Source organism: Dermacentor variabilis, chromosome 6, assembly GCF_050947875.1.
Source record: "Dermacentor variabilis isolate Ectoservices chromosome 6, ASM5094787v1, whole genome shotgun sequence".
Taxonomy (NCBI): Eukaryota; Metazoa; Arthropoda; class Arachnida; order Ixodida; family Ixodidae; genus Dermacentor; species Dermacentor variabilis.
The window spans coordinates 110,514,566-110,534,627 of record NC_134573.1 but is presented as its reverse complement, the minus strand read 5'-3'; the positions used below and the strand labels follow the sequence as shown (position 1 = coordinate 110,534,627).

Here is a 20,062-nt window from a genome sequence, read left to right as displayed (position 1 = left end):
CAGAGCACGGCATTTGCTCAAAGTGGCATCATATGCTTCACGTCACCAAACATGGTGACACCCATTATACAGGATGTTTCACGTAACTTGAACCAATTATTAAAAGAAAAAAGTGGTAGCCGCAGCTGGATGAAACAAACAGCGTGTGGTTTGCCGCCACGTTGCGCTGCTTAAGAATATTTTTTTAAATATTACACTTAACTAAGATCTATTCTGCAAAATTTTTAATATTCACTTTAGGGCCAAGTGCCTTTCGTTGCGTTGTAGAGTGAGTTCAGAAATGACCGCTGCATTTTTTATTTTTTGTGCCACATGCTGCGTGGAAATTTTTTCGGCGTCAAAAGAAAGCCCGCGAAATATGAAATGAAACCACGTGACTGCCCGCGTGCGCTATCATATTGCAGCGCTCTCTACGGTGCGTCGAGCCTACCGCTTATCAGGGACGACGGCGCTACCTTTCCGTGAGCCACCGCCAAAGATGCGGACGCACTGTGAAGCCGGTGCCTAGATCCGGAACCGCTGACTTCGCCACGGTCCGCACGTACGGTTCCATCGCACGAAACGCGGTTGAGAGCGCTGCAATACAATAGAGCGTGGTCGCAGTCACGTGGTTGTTTCATATTTCGTGGGCTTTCTCTAAACGCCGAAAAAAATCACCGTGCAGCACGTATGTGGCCACAAAAAAAAAAAAAAATGGGATTGGTCGTTTCTGAATCCCGTCTACGACGCGTCGAAACGCACTTGGCCCTAAAGTGAATATTAGAAATTTTGCGCAATTCATCTTAGTTATTGAACTTATTAAACGCAATACAAAAAAGTACTCTAAGGAGTGCCACATGACAGCAACCCATAAGTCGTTGGTTTCATTCAGCTGCGGCTAGTCACTTTCTAAAAATTTTTGGTCCAAGTTACGTGAAACACCCTGTATACTTATTATCATTGAAAGGCATAAAAGGAGACTTATTATAGATCTCCTGTATTAGATTTAGGACAGTTCTTTCTTATCTGCTTAATTACTCGAAGCGCTTGACATTACTTGCACAAGTCGCAGTGAAATGTTGTGTAATTAATAAGTTTACTAATTCGCAATTCGTTCTAACGCACATTTCGAAATTGCGAAATTCAAGCAGAGCGGTGTATATTGAATATTGTATTGAATATTGAATATTGTAGTAATATTGAATTTTTAGAAATCATGTGTTTAGCGTCGGCGTCGAGAAATATGTTTTCGAATTCTGCGGTGGTATGCACCGACGTTCCAGTTAGAACTTACCAGTATTCTGGTAAAATACTGTTCTGATAAATCGTCAACTGGTAGAACAGCGCAGTTCACAGATTTCGGGGGCACATCCCTCGAAAATAGCGTTAAGCATGTGATTTTATCAAATATATGGACACCCACCTTCGTCGGCGTCGCCGTGATGTTTCGCATAAAGTCCAAGGGCGATAACATCTTCGCCGCGCGCCGTATGCTGTATGTGCGATTGAAAACGTGCGAGGGTGAGCCGTTGATGGTGACTCAACCTTGCGCGTGCAAGGGAGGAAAGCGGGTAGCAAGCGCACCATCTTCCGTCGTGCGCAAGGCACTGGGGGGAGGGTAGGGAGAGGGGGTGGGGCGTTTTACTTTGGCGGCGGCTATGTATGGCGCGGCCGCGTGAGCCCTATCTTGAAAGCGATCTCTAATGGGGACAGAGTGCGCCGACTACTGATAGCTCCCTGTGCGCTTTGTTCACGCCGCTTAGTTCGCAGCACGAAGGTCAATTCGCTCGCTGCTGCTGCCGCGCTTCCACACTCGAGCGTTTTGACAGCGTGTGCGCGCGATCATCGGGTGAGATGTGTTCATGTTGACTTGTACGCGCGTGACACCATGCTAGTTAATTTAGTTAGCAAGTGAATGTTTACAAATTTATACGCCCTATAGAACTATGCTTACTTCGTATAGCTGTCTACTAATTTGCTATCGTAATCGATTCTTCGCCTTTCGGGCGAAACTGGGACTCCCCCCCCCCCCCTTTAAACGTATGCAAGTTCATTACCGCTCGTCTTCAGTTCCGTCACTGAGATTAGCGTCAAAGTAAATAATTACCAAGTTAATTAGTGTAACTTTGCCAGCCAGCTTGTTACGTCACACTCTAGTTCTCGTTCCGATACATGACCACGTGGCTCTTGGGGAAATCCAGCCGATGCGTGAGAATTCCCCGCCGTAGTGGCTCAGCTGGCTATGGCGCTGCGCCGCTGAGCTCGACGTGGTGAGTTCGATACCAGGGCGCGACGGCCGCGTTTTGATGAGAGTGTTTTCCACCGCAGCTGTAGTGGTGGCGGTGGAATCGTAGAGCCTGCGACTCGTATGTGAGAGGCACGTACTAGGTTTGAATCTCGATGCCGCTGCAAACCCATAGGTTCCCGGTGTCACAATCCCGGTGGCGCCGGGACTGTATCATTATCATAAAGAAAAAAATCTTCTCATATTCAATATTGTAACTGTTATCTGCTCAGTCAACGTGAGTTACCAATCTCGAATTGCAATGACCGCAGTTCCGGCGACTCTTCAAGGAGTGCGCTACGCCATTGTGTGCACTGCGCTCAGATGTGTTTCGAAACAGAAACGGTGCATGGAGCGCGCGTTTGCGTGAATTCTGATATATATAGCGAGCGAGCGGTGCGTGCTCCGGCCGTCGGGCGCCTAATCTGGGTCGTTCGCGACGGTGTTTATTGCACTGGGCCGATGTATCTGCAGACAGTCGATAAGGCACGATACGGGGGCTTGCAGGCTAGCTCGCGGGCGCGCTGATAAGGCGCACGTATACGCCCGAAGCCTTGGCGCGCTCGCGCGCGAGCAGAGACTCGCATCCGTTCCTTACGAGAAGGCACGCCGCGCCGCAACGCCCGTCAACCGCAGTAGCAGCGGCAGCAGCGGTGGCACAGGGATCCATGTTTCATCTCAAGCAACGGTTGGTGCAGCGAGGAGGTACGGCCGAATGACGGGCTCTCTTTCTCGCGTTTTATTGTGATTTCGTTTTTCTTCCTTCGTTTCCCGGAGTCGCGTGTCGCAATCGGCATGGCGACCCGTGGGGGGTGCGTTATCTTTGCAGTGCAGCGTTCCTTTTCGTGCTGTGTGTGTGCCGTTCGAGTCGCGCAAAGCGCGCGTGCCAGTGGAAGCGACAATGCTAGGAGAGTCGTTGTATGCAGAGCAAGCTTTGCGAAATTCTGCGAGCGTTTCGTTTACGAAACAGTTCCACTTATTGTGCGGCGCATGCCTCGGGTTCTCGTGGGCTCGTCCCAATTAGCTTCCCACTGTGGAGTACTCGCGGCCGGCATTCGCAGCAAAAGAAATATCTGAGGGCTGACTGCAAGCGACCACCGCCGCGATGATCGTATCGTTATCGTGTCGATTGTTATCGTGAGCGGCGGGCGCCATAGTGCTAGCCAATGAGAGAACGTCGTCACGCAAGAGTTTTCGAGATTGCGCTTCCCGGTTCGTTGCGGCCCGTTATTGTTACTATTTAAGCTATATAGAGTATACCGTTATAATGCGCTAAACGTTTGACACCTCGACGCGATATCGCTTACAATCGCACTTTGGCAAAGAAGTCGTGAGATAGCGTGCCCGATATGAACTGGATTGCGGTATTAATGCCACCTGTTCTCCCAATTTACTAGAAATCGAGTTGTCGGTGTCTGTAAGTGTACCGCCTAGTAAGTTGCTGTTTTCCCAGTGCAGCACGCGAAAGAGCAAAAGGAAACCATGGTATATGGGGACAACCATAATAATTAAAGGTGAGAAAACGTTGACATCTCAAGAAAATTCGGCTTTAATTTCAGTACCCGCATTTGGAAGTCACCGGAAGTACTGATTACACAAAAGAATGTCAATGCTTTAAGACCGACACGTGAATCTTTCTTGCCTGAAAAAATGCCGCCGCTTTTCTTTTTTTTTTTCGATAGCCTAGTTGCTATAACGTTTAGGCAAACTGGGATATCTTTCTTTCTTTCTGTGAAGCTTCGCTCGTAATCGATATCCGTTCCGCGCAGTGACCGATATTTGCCCCAAGCTTGTCGGAGGCAAATCAGGAGGAATGAGTTCAGTTCGCTTAACGGAAATTCTACGCTTGTCTCCCGCGCATATAACGGGCTTCGTACACGTATCTCCTTCTCTGTCTAACCCTCAAGAAGGCAGCGCCCAGAGATACACAGTTGTTATTCCAAAGCTCTCTGCGCTTCGTTATCTCGTAACCGATATGGCAACGGTCTTGAAAGCGCTGCCCACAGGATGGCCGTCGCGAGTCGCGGTCGTCTAGTGCGATCGAACTGCGATAAGGACTCGAGGGACACGGTGCATTTTTCTCTTATTTCGTCGCAGTACAAGGCGATAAAGGTGCGTGTCGATCTTGCATCTCGACCAATGCTGCTTGAGTGGAGGGTGGAACAGATCCGGATTCATCTGATCACTGGGGTTAGGAAGTGCGGACGGAGGGGATGTCCTGGGGATAAATTACGTAGACCATGGCCGCTAGGTAGCCGATGATTATTGACCATGCACGGGAGTTTTAAGACTTGCAAGCTTCATCTTCCAGGTAGTCGCCGAAGGAAACGACGCCGATTATTCTATAATGTCATGTCCACATCTCTTATAGTCCGTCGGCTGTTATATTCTTTAGCTTTGTCGGGCGCCGTATGTCCTTCTGAGACCAGGAAGCAGCTACGTCGTCATAATCTCATTGCAAGTCAGTTCTTTTTTACTGACTTGTATGTTACGAACGCAAAAAAAAAAAACATTTTTTTACGTATCCCGTTTATAAATGACAAAAAATAAAACCTCCCGGCATGCACAACGACAAAGTGACGATCTCGTCGTGTTCGATATGGTGAAAATCGCTTTTGTTCGCATAAACAGATGGATGGAAATGCAACATCGTGCGTGCGGTGCACGTTGCCTTTTTTATGCTGCACAGCCTGTATCATCGCGATAGCGTTAAGGGCCACGTGTCGCATAAAATCCGGCGTCGGCGTCGGCGGAGTTGACCGTGAGCGAAAATTGCCGTATATAGTTAGGTATATGTATAAGCCACGCCTTGCTATGTGGCATGCGGAATATGCGGATTATATTTCCACACCATTTTATCACTAATGTTGCTCATACGTTGTCTTACATTCTTGACAAAGTTATTCTTCTGAATGTTGAGAATGACTGCTCGCAAACAAATGACATGAAACAAAACAACGACAGCGCGTGCCTTTTATGGTAAATCACCTAAGACTTAAATGTTAAAAGTGCCAAACAAGAACAGAAACGTAAAAATGATGCAATTTTTTTTTGGCGCGGCTGTGCGCTACCCCGGCGATCGGCCCACGCAAAAGGCCATGTTAGTAGACAGTAGACAGTTTTAGTTACACGTACGTAGAGGCTTCACGTACGCAAACGTGAAAAGCCTACGTACCTTACGTGCACGCCATCTGAAACGCTTTTAGCTACACGTACGCGACGCACACCAAGAGGGACCCCGTAGCTCCATCTATCGGGAAATGTGAACACGGCGGTAGCCAATGCAATCCTATGGCCGTGTCTCGATGCGAGCCGTCTGCGCGCGCGCGGCCCGCTATCGCTTGTTCGTGATCTCGCGCAACTCCCGCGCGAAGCTGCCTACGTGTGCAAGAAACGCACGCAAAGAATTTAATCTCACGTACGTCCGTGAGACGCGCGGGCGCCCACTACGTTCTACGCATGCGCACTGCTCACACGTAGAAGCTCTACGTACGCAAAGCCTCTACGTACGTGTAACTAAAACTGTCTAGTTTTAGTTACACGTACGTAGAGGCTTTGCGTACGTAGAGTTTCTACGTGTGAGCAGTGCACATGCGTACAACGTAGCGGGCGCGCGCGCGTCTCACGGACGTACAGTACGTGAGATTCAATTCTTTGCGTGCGTTTCTTGCGCACGTAGACAGCTTCGCGCGGGAGTTCCGCCAGCGGGCCGCGCGCGCGCAGACGGCTCGCATCGAAACACGGCGACAGGATTGAATTGGTTACCGCCGTATTCACATTTCCCGATAGATGGAGCTAAGGGGTCCCTCTTCCCGTGCGTCGCGTACGTGTAGCTAAAAGCGTTTCAGATGGCGTGCACGTAAGGTACGTAGGCTTTTCACGTTTGCGTACGTGAAGCCTCTACGTACGTGTAACTAAAACTGTCTAGTATACCAGACAGCTCGCCCTCGTGCATAGTGTTCCCCACCAGTGCTTCCCGGTAAACATTACGGTTACATAAGCTGCAGTTACCGGGAAGCGTGAGAAGCAGTCAGGGATCTTTGAGTGATATCGCGTATTCACTCTTAAAGGTGAAGTTTAAGCGTCCTTCCAAGTTATTTACATGTGATTTCCTGGTATTCTAAAACACACTTTCTGTGCCGATTCTGTGCCTGTGCCGATTCAGCGTCAATTGTCTCGAAAGCTGGCTACAGGAATGTTGCTAAACCACTTAAATACACATCCGCAGGCATCTTCCTTCATATTTGGTACGAGTGTTTCACGTAATTGCTGCCGAATTAACATTGAAAAGGATTGAAAGGAATGCGCAGTGTAATGTACGAGGAGTCTCAAGAAAATAGACACGTTTTTTGTACACCGCTATTTCTGGCAACACGATCTAAATGTCGAAAATACTTGGAATAGGCAGCAAATAATTAGGGTGTACCACGCAAGGTGGAGGGAGAATCGTTCACGGAGAGATATGCACTGGTGGACGCAAATTTTCGTCCGGAACTGATCGCTTAGCTTGTAATATTGCCACTAAGGAAATCGGCGATCCGCTGTGAGAAGCCGCACCCTTGCTATGTGCGTCGCTACGTGCCAATCCCTAATGAATACCCGCCGTGGTTGCTTAGTGGCTTTGGTGTTGGGCTGCTAAGCACGACGTCGCGGGATCAAATCCCGGCCGCGGAGGCCACATTCTGACGGGGCTAAATGCAAAAAAACACCCGTGTGCTTAGAGGAGAACCCCAGGTGGCCAGAATTAATCCGAAGTCCCCCGTTACGGCGTCATAATAAGGTCGTGGTTTTGGCACGTAAAACCCAATAATTGAATTTTTCTTTAGATCCCCAGCGAAAGGTGATCTTAAGTGCCAGTCTCGAATCAAAGCGAAGGGGTTCGCCGCACCCGTCTTGTTGCGTCAGATATCAGCCGCGGGAAGCGCGTTCTCACTGTTCACCGTTACTTGCTACGCGTACATTCGGGCACATCCACATTATTTGTGACTCTTTGAGAATGTGAAGTTCTTTAACGAAATGACCTGTCAAAGTCCGAAGGAAGTGGCACGTAGAAGTTTGCTTTCTCCACGTATTCCTTCCGTTTAAGGATAACCGGACTGATGACATTATGGTTCTTCTTTTCACGCGCTCCGCTCCCTCCGATCCCCCTAATCAAGTTGTCACAAAAGAAGTTCGGCTGCCGTACGCGTTGGCGGCACATGAGCGGTTTCGAAGAACCAATTCTGGCGGGGTTGAAAGGGACATCACGAAGCCTTCTTCTCGCCATTTTAGCCTTCTACGGCTGCAGAAATAATATTAATGGAGACTCTTAGATTACTTTAGGGGGAAGCGAGCGTTGGTACCCTCCAGCGCTTGGGGCCACGGCACTGCGCATGCGCAGACTCCTACGTAGGTGTCTGCGCATGCGCAGGACCATAGGCCCAAGCGCTAGAGCGCCCCAACGCTTACGGTCCTCTAATCTAAAGCTCTCTAACAGTGGCCGAAGTAGCACTTGACCGTAAAGGCTGTTTCTAACGCGCTGTACGAAAAGCAATGAATTGGGGCGGCCCGCTTTGATAGAAAGATAGCAAAACAGAAAGGCTCATTTCGATCAACTCGATTAACGAGAGAGATACATATATAACGCTGCTCAAGCACACGGCCTATAGAGGCAAGCGCCGGACGCTACGCATGTCTGGATTTGCTCAATGCGCCTCCAAGACCGTGCGACGTGCCCCACGGCATGCAGTGCTTTCGCACTCATTCGCGCCCCAACACGAGCTGCCCCGTATGCGACCCTCTGTTTCACGATCGAGTACCGGCGAATGTACCGCGCACACGACAGTGCGCGAAGCGCTGGCGAGCGCTACCGGGGTCCATGCTCCTTCGCGGCTCCCCTTCGGTCGGCGCTGACGTGACATATTTATTTCGCCGCGTGACACCAGTCCCCACGCGTGCGGTTCAGCCGCCGACTCCGTCCGGCGGCAGCGTTCAACTTGCGAATTGGTAACGAGACACTGGCTGTTGAAGAAGCGCCCTGCATGGGGTCTCCCTTTCGCCGTCCCGCGACTTGTGCATAGCGGTCGGAGGTGGGGGTGGGGAGGGGGGGTGGCACTCTTTGATTCATTCGCGGCCCCGACGCGGGCCGTTTCATGGGCCCCGAAATTTGGTCGTGCCGTCTTGATCACTGGCTTGACACGTTGCGTGTGTGCGCGTGCCTTTACGATTGCTGTTTGCTTTCGTGGTCGCGGAGACGGCGACCGGCGCCTTGCATGGTGCCTGGCAGAAGTGTTCGTTTCAAAGGGATCTTGCGGCGCTGCCGCAGGGCGTGAGAGTTGGCCCCCCCTGCGCTCGTGTGTGTAGAGGCGGCGTCGTTTCGCAGGGCTCGGCGATCTGCGCGCATCGTGTCGGGGCTATGGTTCCGGCCTGTGACGTGTCGCCAGTTGGCATTTTGGCTAAATGGCGCTGGTTCCCATCACGAGGTTCGTTATACCGCGCGCCAACCCGTACGCATGCGCAAATATCGATAATACAGTGGGTGTGGAGATTCGAACCAGCAGAAGGGGCCTAAGGGGCCTAATACCAGTGTCACACGTTACACATTTGGAACGCCTTCCAGTCGACGGCCTTCGAAACGCCACAACTCTATCAACTCAAAGGAGTTGTCGCGCTGCTACACGGTACTTTTGAAAGGCCGTTGAGTGGTTCAGGCATTTCTCGCAAAATTGTGTGGCGCTGCGGATCTTTATTTTCGTTTTCATGTCACAAAAAGTGAAACAACATTAAAACAACTTTAAAGCACTATAATTTCGTTTATGTTTGTTTATACATTAAATAAAATTGTTTATTCATTGCCATACATATATGTTCAGTTTTTAAGTTGAGTAGCTAAACTGCTGCAACGTTTGCGCCGCTCGATGCGGCTGCGATGTGCTGTGTTGCAGTGGTGTGTCTTTACATGTTTCAAACTTCAAAAGTGCGCTGTGACTGCACTCTTGCTCTGCCGCTATGGGTGACAGAGAGAGAGAGGCTCAAGGTGACAAGGCTGCTATGATATTCTACATACAGTATTTTTGGAGCATTTCGGTTTGATTTGTTCTTTCAAACCATGAGTACGAGCACACTGTGAATGAGAGGGCATGTTAGCGCTGTTTCCGCTTCCGTTGCTAAAAGGCCATCGAGATTTCGACGGAGTTGTAGGGTGCTCCATTGACTCGATAGACTATTGACTCGGTGACCTTCGAAACCGCCCGCGTAGCAGCTCGAACTTGACCTTTGAGTCAACTGACTATCGGTTGGAAGGCCTTCCGAACGCCTGTGTGACACGGGCATAAAACTGAGGAAGTACGGCGATTAGTGTGGGAACGTGGCACATTGCAACCGCCCTCATTGCATGACGTGGGCGTATACCAGGGCGTGTATCTTAAGGAGCCTGTAGCGTTAATCGCATCTTTCCTACCATCTTATATATTTCTATTCCACTCCCATATTATGCTATCAGCACAGGACAATGCAAGCGCTACAATAATGCGATACTTCAGTCCATTTATATGTTATCTAGCGAGTTTACTTTGCAATTAGCTCAAAAAAGAAATGCTAGGCCGAGAACAAGGCGCTGTGTTGCAGTGGCTTAGCTGGTTTTTTCCCCCCCGTCAGATATGAAATGTTCCAAAATGAAGCATAGGCGCGCCAGCTTTCCCTGCAGGCCAGTGCCAACTTGCACATATCTCACCTGTACATTTTAGCAAAAGCAGCGCTGGTACATTCGCGAAGACTTCTGCTATTTGTGCCCCCAGTTGACAAAGAGTCCGCTTCGCTACGATTGTGTCAACTTCTTCCTTCGCCGTGGCCCACAAAATGGAATTGCGCAACGTCAAATGAGCGTGTTGACACTTCTTACTGAGAGGCCGCCTGAATGCGCTCATTTGAGGAAAGTGGACAGGCAATTCCGAGAATCTGTCGTAAAACCAAAAAAACAAACGGCCTCGGTAACTGCCGTTGTATGCTAGTTGTCTGCACGACAGGAAAAGTCCTCACCACGAGTGCTTTCTAAACAGAAGTGTCTTTTAATTGGATAAGTTGATTATTATTACGCAGGTGAAGGAAATAAAGGGAGATCTGGCTGGCCTTGATGTGTGATGTTTCGAGAACGCACGGCGGCTGGTAAACTCGGTTTCGTAGACCTGGCCATCTTACAGCCGCAGACTGAGAACGAGCGCTCCAAAGAAAACTTACAGAAATTTACCGGGGAGAGAAGGGGGAGGGGCGAGTTATTCGCAGCTTTGTTTCGTGGAGTGATGTGCTGTCTCAGAAGACGACTACGATAAAAATCTCAGTGCCCTTCCAATCTGCGAAGAAGGTTGACCAGCGAAGCTGTGCATGTGGGCCACTTGATGGTGAACTGCACCTCCGCCGCGGGTCGGCCCGGCATTGCACTATCTTCGCTTAACGCCTGCTTCACCTCCACCGTGGGTCGGCCAGGTATTGCACTATATTCGGGATCGGCCTAGGTATGGGGCGTTTTTTTTTTTTGCTTACGACGACACGAAAATTTCCTTGGATGGTAGAGGTATACAACTTCGCTGTAAAAGGCACCCACTATTGGCACACACACATGGGCGCAAGCCCGCGTCAAGCGGCGAACGCTAGCCAGTGCTTGTTCCCAACGCCCGAGTTACTGCCTGCTGATATGGTCCTTATTCCTTGTTTTTAATAAATCGTCGGCAGCCACAAAAGTCTGTGCAGACCACGGAGAATGCGTGCGCAGATCTAGTAAAACGCTAGCTTTTATGGCTATAAATCGCGTCATTTTTTCTTCTTTCTCATCACCCTGCAGAAGACAAATACCACTAAAAAGCAGTCATTTGGGTTAGAGAAGCAAGAAATAAATTGAACAGTACGTAGTAAAAAGTTAACTTTCACGTAGTTACAATTGCACTTCGCCGGATCTGTCGAAAGTTAAGCGCGTCCTAACAGACTGAGCCTTGCAAAAAAAATAAAAAAAAGAAAGCTTTTTAAACTTTTGTTATTAACCGGTCTGAAATGCATAGAACTACTCCAAGCCTCTGCTTTGCTCGGCCCTTCCCGACTCCCGCATCGTTTAATGCAGGCTCGCATTGCTCCGGAAAGCTTTTCGCGTACTTCCGTTTTCTGACGCGTACACTTGGATATGAAACTCCTGCGCCGTCAGAATCGCGCCTAGCAATGTTTCAAGCTCGCGTTCGTGCGCCTTCGATGTCTTTTTCGAGCGCAAGAATTACGCGGTCGTCGTCCTCGTGATGGAAAACAGCCGGAACCGGCCGAAGAGCGGGAAAGGAAACCGACAAAATAACAATAACAGTAAAAAGAAAGCAAGACGCGCAGAGAGGGCTAACGACGTGTCTGACGATTCACATAAATATTATGCGTTCCCTATACGGAGGCACGAAGGCTGTCCAACGCGTGCAAAGCGCGCGCGAACTTGAAACCGCGAAACAGGCGGGCGCATGGTCGTAAAAAGAATGGCGAACTGCAGACCACTGCCGGTCGGGGCCTGCGCGGTAGCGTAAATGACAGGCTGCAGTGCGTGCAACGCCGAGGCGGCATCCTCCTCCGGACAAGCTCGCGTCTTCGAGCTTTTAGCTTCTTGCAGGCCCACTATAAAGATGCACGTCGTGATGTCTCTTTCGCTAAGCAGAACGCAGTCGGAAGAACGACGGATGACGCCGCTTGCTAGCACCAGAAATGCTTTATAAAAAGCACTCAAATAAATAGCTCTCTACCACAATGAAACTCAAATTTGCGTTGATCAGTTAAGATATGCTGTGGTAGTTAAGTACGCTCCCGCACTAGCATGCTGAACCCTCTCACTGTGGAAGGAGGTTTCGTTTAACGATGACCGAATGTAAGAGAAATGCTCGTACCGACGCCGCCGTGAAGTTGCCGCAACTACTCACCTTGATATCATTAATTTTTATGGCATCTAAACGGGTCTAGTTGGTTGTTCATCGGTAAATAGAGATTACATTGCTTTCCGAGGGAACCAATGACCCAATTTAGGAAGCTCCAAGAATTTTGTGCCCCGCCAAAGCAGGCAGAATACGCATATGTCCTTTGATATTAGTGACGTTGCACTGACGTATAGGCCCTGATGTTCGGCTGTGAAATTCTAGAAAGGGAAACTACGGGCCTCGTTTACTGCTCTAGTAATCAGCTGTCTTTTTTTCACACTCCCGAACTCTCGCGCTATATACAGTACATATGGTCTGGGTAATAGAAGGGTGATAGAGCGTTGTTTCCTCTTTAATAGAAGCGAAAATCTTATGACAGGCGTTCTATACTCAGAAATTGCAAATCTGGGTTCAGGATAATATTTTGAGCCTGTTACTCACCTGTGTGCTTTTTTTTTTGTCGCACTTGGTCAGTGGTCCCAAAGGCTTTGCGTCTCTGTTGCGAGCACCATCGACCTGTGGGCAGCGGTGGATGATTAGGAATGATTAGAACCAGGCGAAACAAACTTATTTCGTTGTACCGGCCCTATTGTCCGTAAAACCTTCTCGCAAGCTCGGGGTTAACAAGCGTACTTATGACTCAATCGCGTATCATAAGCTCCAATTACGGAGCGGTATAGCTAACAAAAAAGCGATTCTCCGAAAAAATGACTTCCCTTCGTTTTCGTGTTCGCGTTGCCAAAATGACATAAATATTCGGTTACACACCTTCGCTCGCGAGCCGAAGAATAATGTGGCAGCGACCTCGTTTCTTGCAACGAGGTCGCTAGTGCGACCCCGGACACGCGCATTTTCCATCTTGCCGGCTCACCCAGCGTCGTGAGAGTGCGAGCCTCGTCATGGCAGAGCGGCGACCGAACTCTTCGATCACTGCCTACTACACCACGTGGATCATCGCAATGTGTCACAGGAACGTGTTTTTTTGTTTCGTTTTCGGCGCTTAGCTTCGGGTGACGTGGATCGCAGTGGAATACAGCGCACGGCGCGAGGTGCAGCAACATTAGCTCCAGGAGGCATGCATTGCAACAGGCTGGTCGTTAGTGTGTACACTGTACGGACGCACTGCTCTGACAATTCTGCAGTGGGCAGAATCCTGGGGATTTTTTTTTTTTTGGAGACGTGGGCCTGTCCTGAAGTTCAGGAAGTTGTTCTCGAACATAGGTCCAGCGTTTGGCCCCTTGTGACGCTTCAGCAGATGTGTGTGTATGATTGTGCGGATCCTAGGCACTGTGGGAATCGACGTAAGCGAAGCCTTTTGTGCTGTTTGCTTTGATTGACGATAATTGGCGGTGATGTTGACGGGCGAATGTATCATTTATTCAGCGTTTAGGGCAATACGGTACGAGACTGGTGAGTTGACGGTAAATGCTACCTTGCGTGCATCACTGCTCTGTCTCAGCAGTACACAGAATGCACATAGAGCATGTTTGCTTCAGGCGTTGTTGTGCGCTATTGTTCAAAAACCTCCGATAATGTTACTATTGTCATTGCCTCACACTGCACATCGCATCGGGGAGAAGGGTTAAACTTTACTTGGAACTATGGGACTGTGCATGCCAAAACCACAATCACGTTATGACGCACGCCGGAGTGGCAGACTACGGATTAATTTTGACGTCCTGGGGTTGTTTAACGAAAATCTAAATCTAAGTACACGAGCATTTTTGTATTTAGCCCCCGTCGAAGCGTGACTGAAGCGGTCGGCATCGAACCCGCGACCTCGAGCGATGCCGCAAAGCCACCATCAGAACCACCAACAGAAGTGTTGGTGGTTCAAGCCACCAACAGAAGTGTCGGAAGTGCCACGCCCACACGCTACGGTGCTTCAATGATGTTTTGAGTCTGCACGCCGTGCGTCATTTGCCTGCTTGGCAATCTTGCACGGTGTTTAAATTTTTTGTCAGAAATAGCAGAAACGTACCGTACCGTACCTTGAACATAAATTTATCTAGTTTGTCCTCAACTGCCGGGGGTGCCCGCCCCTTTGTCCACGCATCGAGGCACCCAAGTAGTAGCGTTGCCTGACCTTCTCACGATGCCCTTTTCCCTCTCCCGCCCTCCCCCCTTGTGTGCGAGTGGCGAACGAAGACGGCGATGAGTGTATGGACTGCGTCGGTTCTACCGGTTCTCTGCCTCCTGTCCTGCCTTACTTCTACCATTCTGTATAGTTCCCCTATGGACGAGAAGAACGGGGGTTAACCGAGGGGCCCGATTTTTATTAGTAATATGCTGGCTTCTTTACATACCCCTGTGGATGGTTGCACGTTAGTAGAAAGGTAAGCGCTGCAGTTTCTGCAATGCTTTTTCAGGAGGTCACGATTAATTACAGCCATCGAGAGGCTATTGTGGTGATGCAAGGTACAAGCGAGTTTCTCCTGTACCGTATCCTCTCTGCACTCGCCGTGGTTGCTTAGTGGCTATGGTGTTGGGCTGCTAAGCGCGAAGTCGCGGGATCGAATCTCGGCCAACGCGGCCTTATTTCTATGGGCGCGAAAGTCGAAAACACCAGTGTACTTAAATTTAGGTGCACGCTAAGGAAACCGAGGCGGTCCGAGGCGCGCCTGATAATCAGATCATGGTTTTGGCACGTAAAACCACCATAGCTTCATTCATATACTCGCTCCTCCATGTATGCATATGCTCTGAACACTCCCCCCTCTCTCTCTCTCTCTCTCTCTCTCTCTCTCTCTCTCTCACACACACACACACACACACACACACACACACACACACACACACACACACACACACACACACACACACACACACACACACACACACACACACACACACACACACACACACTCCTCCCAACGCGGCTTATAAGGAAACTTTCAGCAGCAGCAGCGAAAAAGTCGAAGGCAGAAGCAAAGAAAGTTTCGCCTTAAAGGAAATGCTTGCTATAGTATGTCCCGACCAGATTGAGAAATGAAAACGCGGTTTCAGCTTGAGCTCAATTTGAGTTTGAGCCTTTGACACGGAAAGGGAAATCCGATACTCGCGCGCGTTGCGCGCTGCGGCGGTTCTTGGCAGAGTTTTGGTTGCACAGCCGATCCGGCGAGCTCGTTTGTGAAATTGATGGATGAGCGTCGTTCCCACTTTTTTTTTTCTCTCTTTCTCTCTCTGCGGTTTCAGCAGCGGACATGGATTACTACGGGGGCGAGGGTCGCGAGTGCGTCAACTGCGGCGCCATCTCGACTCCGCTGTGGCGCCGTGACGGCACGGGCCACTACCTCTGCAACGCGTGCGGACTCTACAACAAGATGAACGGCGCCAACAGGCCGGTCGCCAAGACGCCCCGAAGAGTGGTGAGCAGACTGGTGAGCAGGGCTGGCTCGCACTCTCTCTCTACTCTGTGCTCCGCGCATTTTTTTTAGTAATAGTAATAATAATAATAAACCATTTATTTACCGTGCCCAGGAACAGCAGTAAGCACGGCTACTAAGACACAGGCTAAGGCAGTTGTTGTTTTTTTGCTATTTTTATGGCGTTTGATGAAGTAGGACATCTCGGGTTTATAAAGTCTTCAACATATCGAATAAAGCTTTCAGTAGCTAGTAGCGCCGTTTTTTGTCTTTTGTTTTGCGTTAGCTTGTGTCCCAGTAGTTCGAACTCTGAATTTAGCCATCCTTCCATACCAACTCGCCCATTTTTCAGTTCTGAACAAAAATAAGGTTTCAATGGTGGCGCACACATACATTAAAAAAAAATGTCTGCTGGGAAGTATAAGTTCAAAAAATATATATGCAGATTCCACGCACTGTGGGAATCGATGTAAGCTTTCTGTGCTGTTCGTTTTGATTGGCGATAATTAGTGGCGATGTTGACGGCAAATGTTTGATTTCTTCAACGTTGCCTTGTGCACCACTCTTGTTCGCCTGCGTAGTACGCAGAACACACAGGGAGACGTGTTTGCTTCAGGCGTTGTTGTGCGCCATACTTCATGACCTCTGAGAGGGTTGATCATATTTATTGCCTCACGTGGCACATCACATTGTGACAGAAATATTAAACTTTAATTGAATTATGGGACTGCATGTGCCAAAACCACAGTCGGATTGTGAGGCACGCCCTAGTGGCGAACTGTGGATTAACGTTGACACCGTCGTATTCTTTAGCGTGTCCAGAACCCTGAGTGTAGGAGCATTTTTCTTTAATTTTCGCCCCTGTCTAAATACGACTGCCACGGTCAAGATCAAACCTGCGACGTCATTGCCATAGCCGCAACCATACCGCGGCTGGCACAGAAATGTTGATTTGACGCGTAACCGCTTCCGTAGTGTCGCCTACACCCTGCGGTGCGCTTAACTGCCGCTCTGCTTCTGTACGCCCTGCGTAAGTTGTCCGCTTGACAAATTTGCATCGTGTTTATTTTTCGGAAACAGCATAAACGTACCGTACCTTACCTTGAACTTAAATTTGACCCGTTTGTCAGCAACCGCTGTCGTGTCCTCACGTCACCTATTACCTATTTCCCTATACCCCCTCCCGCTTGTATAAGAACTGCGAGCGAAGAGTGGCAAGGCTGTTGTGCATTTGTTTTGCAACTGCGTCGGTTCAAGCCGTTTTTTGCTTTCTCGCCCCCCCTCCTGTCTACCATTCTATCTAGCCTCCCTCTGGACTTGCACGTTAGTAGAAACGTAAGCGCTGCAATTTCTGCAATGCTTTTGCCGTTGGACACCGATGATTGATTTCAGCTGTCAAAGAGGCTAATGTGGCGACGCTCAGGAAGCTCCAGAGTTGTATTGTGCGCATTCGACGTGGTACAAAGGTCCAAACTAGTTTCTCGCGTCGCCTTTCGTCTCTACAGCGCTCCTGTCATGTGTACACACGCCCTGAACCATCCCCCGACGCGGTATGCCAGACAACAGCAGCGGCGGGAAAGTCGAAGGAAGAGGCAAAGAAAGCTTCGCTTTAAGAAACAATGAATACAAAGAACATTCAATAAAAATGATCAATGAATAAGAAGTTAATGATGTTAAGGGCGCACATAAAAGAACCACAGGTGTTCCAAGATTAATCCGAAGTCTCTTACTACGGTGGGCCTCAAAATATCGTGTTTTTGGACATGCAAAACCACCAAAAATATAACCAAACCTATAGCATGTTGTCTACTAAGGATACTAAGCTTACTAAGGACTTCATCTACCGGCATCCTTTTTGGCATCGCTGGTGTACACCGAAGCCTGCGAGGGGTGTACACGAAGCCTGCGAACACAGATTATAATATCAAATTAGGCCCCAAAGACGAGGTCCAAACGGCGGCTGTTCCTCGTTGTGCCGCCACCATGTTCATCACTTGGAAACTCCGTCGTCCCGCGAACGTCTCCCGCACTGGCGATATGGGCGATTCTTCTTTACTGTGTAGCCAGGTGCTTCCTGCGCATGCGCGTTTGTCGACGCGTTTGCATCGTGGACCGGTTGCGGAAGCCGCGAGCTGACAGCGCTCGACGAAGGCGATGACGCTGCGGCTGTCCAAACACTTCGCGGCGCGGCTGCGTGTGTAACCGAAACCGATCGCGCCCCGCACAACAGTTTGTCTTTGTCCCGACCGCGCTGCGCCCACCCGGCGTGAGTGATGACGTTGGCTTTCGCCGACGCGAGGCTTGTGTTGCGCTGATCCGTTATTATCTTGTCTCGCGCCGCACCATCCGTTATGGGCAGGCTCTCGCTCTGTTTCTTGTCGAGGGTCGATTTGTCGAAGTTATTCTTGCCATTAGGGCGAACGCCTCGTTAAGTGCGTGCTTCCTGTCTAATCGTGGCGCGCTGATAGGCGCAATAAAGTTGTGGCATTAGACAAGCCCAGAAAGGCGTTTCTTACCCGCGATCGTTTGTGCACCGGCGAAATTTGTTAACGCTCCGCTTCGGCGTAGTAGATTTCTAGGTCTTACTGCACGTGACAAGGGGGGACGTGGCTCTGAATCAAATGATGTAATTGTTATATATATATAGCCGCATAAATCCAAAAATATCGATTCCTCCAATTAGATTTCAAATTTGAACCACAGATAGTTTCCCCGATGCTTTCATTGGATTCATTTCCTGTCAGCGGACCTGTGTCGAGTGAGATCCTTAACAACACTTTGCAAAGTGGTGGATGCGGTGTAAATCACGGATGCGGGACCTCAAAGAGCTGTGAGGTAATGCTAATGCATTTCACTCGCATTTACCACCAAGTCGTGACTTAATGTTTTTATTTACAATGTTACGTCAACGTGATGCCGCATTAACAAACGAGTTAAAACGTTAGTGCTTGGTGCGCCAGCGACACCGAACTGATCTAATCGCCATACATTCTTCCTAACGAAGTGGAAATATACTAGTTGCAAAGATTGATGCGGCGATCAAGGCAGTGAATGCTGCATTGTTTCAACTAAAGTATCTATTCAGAGTATCTATTCTATTCTGTTCTATTCTATTCTATTCTATTCTATTCAAAGTATCTATTCAACTAAACTATTAAGAGAAACTTGGAGGATATTTTTGTTGTATAAGTCTATACAGACTGGTCGTATGCAGCTTGTAGAGATGCGACTTTTTTGTCTGCAAAAATATTTTGACTTCCTGTTGACAACGCACACAGTCCAAATAGACCAAACTGTATTACTGACTTTTATCTGTGTGCAGTGTATATAGTCTACAAGAAGGCAATGCGCTCACTAAAAACTGTATAGGAAGTCTACATAATAATTCGTCTACTTGCTGCTTTCGTGCTTACGAATTTCGCACTCTTATCGCCACGTTAATTTTAGTTCACCTCTGCCAAAAGATTTCAGTGGCAGGTGATGACCGACCCGGTGTAAGTCTGTAGGTGCAACGAAGTTGAATCAATATTTGTTTGTTTCTTTCGTGTCGCGATTTACGAGAAAGGTGTAGTATAGTCACCTGACTAACATGACTCCCAATACGAAAAGAGGTACTGTGAACGATTAGGGCCTATAAGAGAACTAGATCTACGAAAAAAAAATAAATAAGAAGGTGGCGCCTTTATGTTTATGACGATGCAACAGGACACGCACACACAACAAAAAATGCAGACTTTGAAAACGAGCTGCCAGGAAAAAGGAACTCTGGTCTGTTTATTCGTATGCACTAGAAAGAAAAAAAAAAGAAAGCAAGAGTCTGGACACTTGACTGCCCCTGCTGCATCAAGTCGGCAATGCCCCGCTAAATTTGGGACTGTTGGCAACCTTAATTGCAATGCTCGCTGCCCGTATTGACAGCAGTGTTGCTCACTCTCATTTCCTTTCCTCTTGCGCGTTGCAGTCCGCTGCGCGGCGACTGGGTCTGACCTGCTCCAACTGCAGCACAAGCACGACGTCGCTGTGGAGGAGGAACAACGCCGGCGAGCCTGTGTGCAACGCCTGTGGCCTCTACTTCCGCCTACATGGGGTACGTACACTAATGACTTGATACTGAAGGAAATATGAAGGTTGGGGAGGAGGGGGGCGTAGATGGGAGAGTTCCAGCTTTACCGTAAACGAATTACCGCTGAAGAAACGCAGGTTACCGGATCCGTAAACGAGGCTAATGGAGAGTTCTAGTGTGCCTGGTATTACGGTATGCGCAATGGGCGTTTGCGTAGTGCCGACGTACTGGCCGCTGGTAGCGACAAATTGTGACGCCTCGTCTAACCAAGTCTAATAGACCAGATATTAAAAAAAGAACCAACATTTAGTAAGGCAATGGGCTCCTGATTGCGTCGTCGCCGAAAATTTACACCAGGAGTGAAGTAGAAGTACACTTGAATGTTTTATTTTTTTTCACCGAGCACTGACTGAGTGCCGAAAACATGATAGCGAGGTCTAGCCCATGTAGCTAAAATGAGTAA

General features: G+C 49.0%; 1 protein-coding gene across 4 annotated transcripts in view; it reads left to right on the top strand.

The window, feature by feature from the left end:
* The window catches only part of LOC142585015 (uncharacterized), a 59,050-nt gene that overhangs the window by 20,637 nt on the left and 18,351 nt on the right, over positions 1 to 20,062 (top strand). For 2 of the 4 annotated variants that reach the window (XM_075695441.1, XM_075695442.1), the window contains exons 3-4: positions 15,367 to 15,551; positions 19,498 to 19,623. In XM_075695441.1, the coding sequence (XP_075551556.1) occupies positions 15,367 to 15,551; positions 19,498 to 19,623 (311 nt within the window). The remainder of the gene's footprint in view (positions 1 to 15,366; positions 15,552 to 19,497; positions 19,624 to 20,062) is intronic. The other 2 variants (XM_075695443.1, XM_075695444.1) reach the window with 2 other exon arrangements.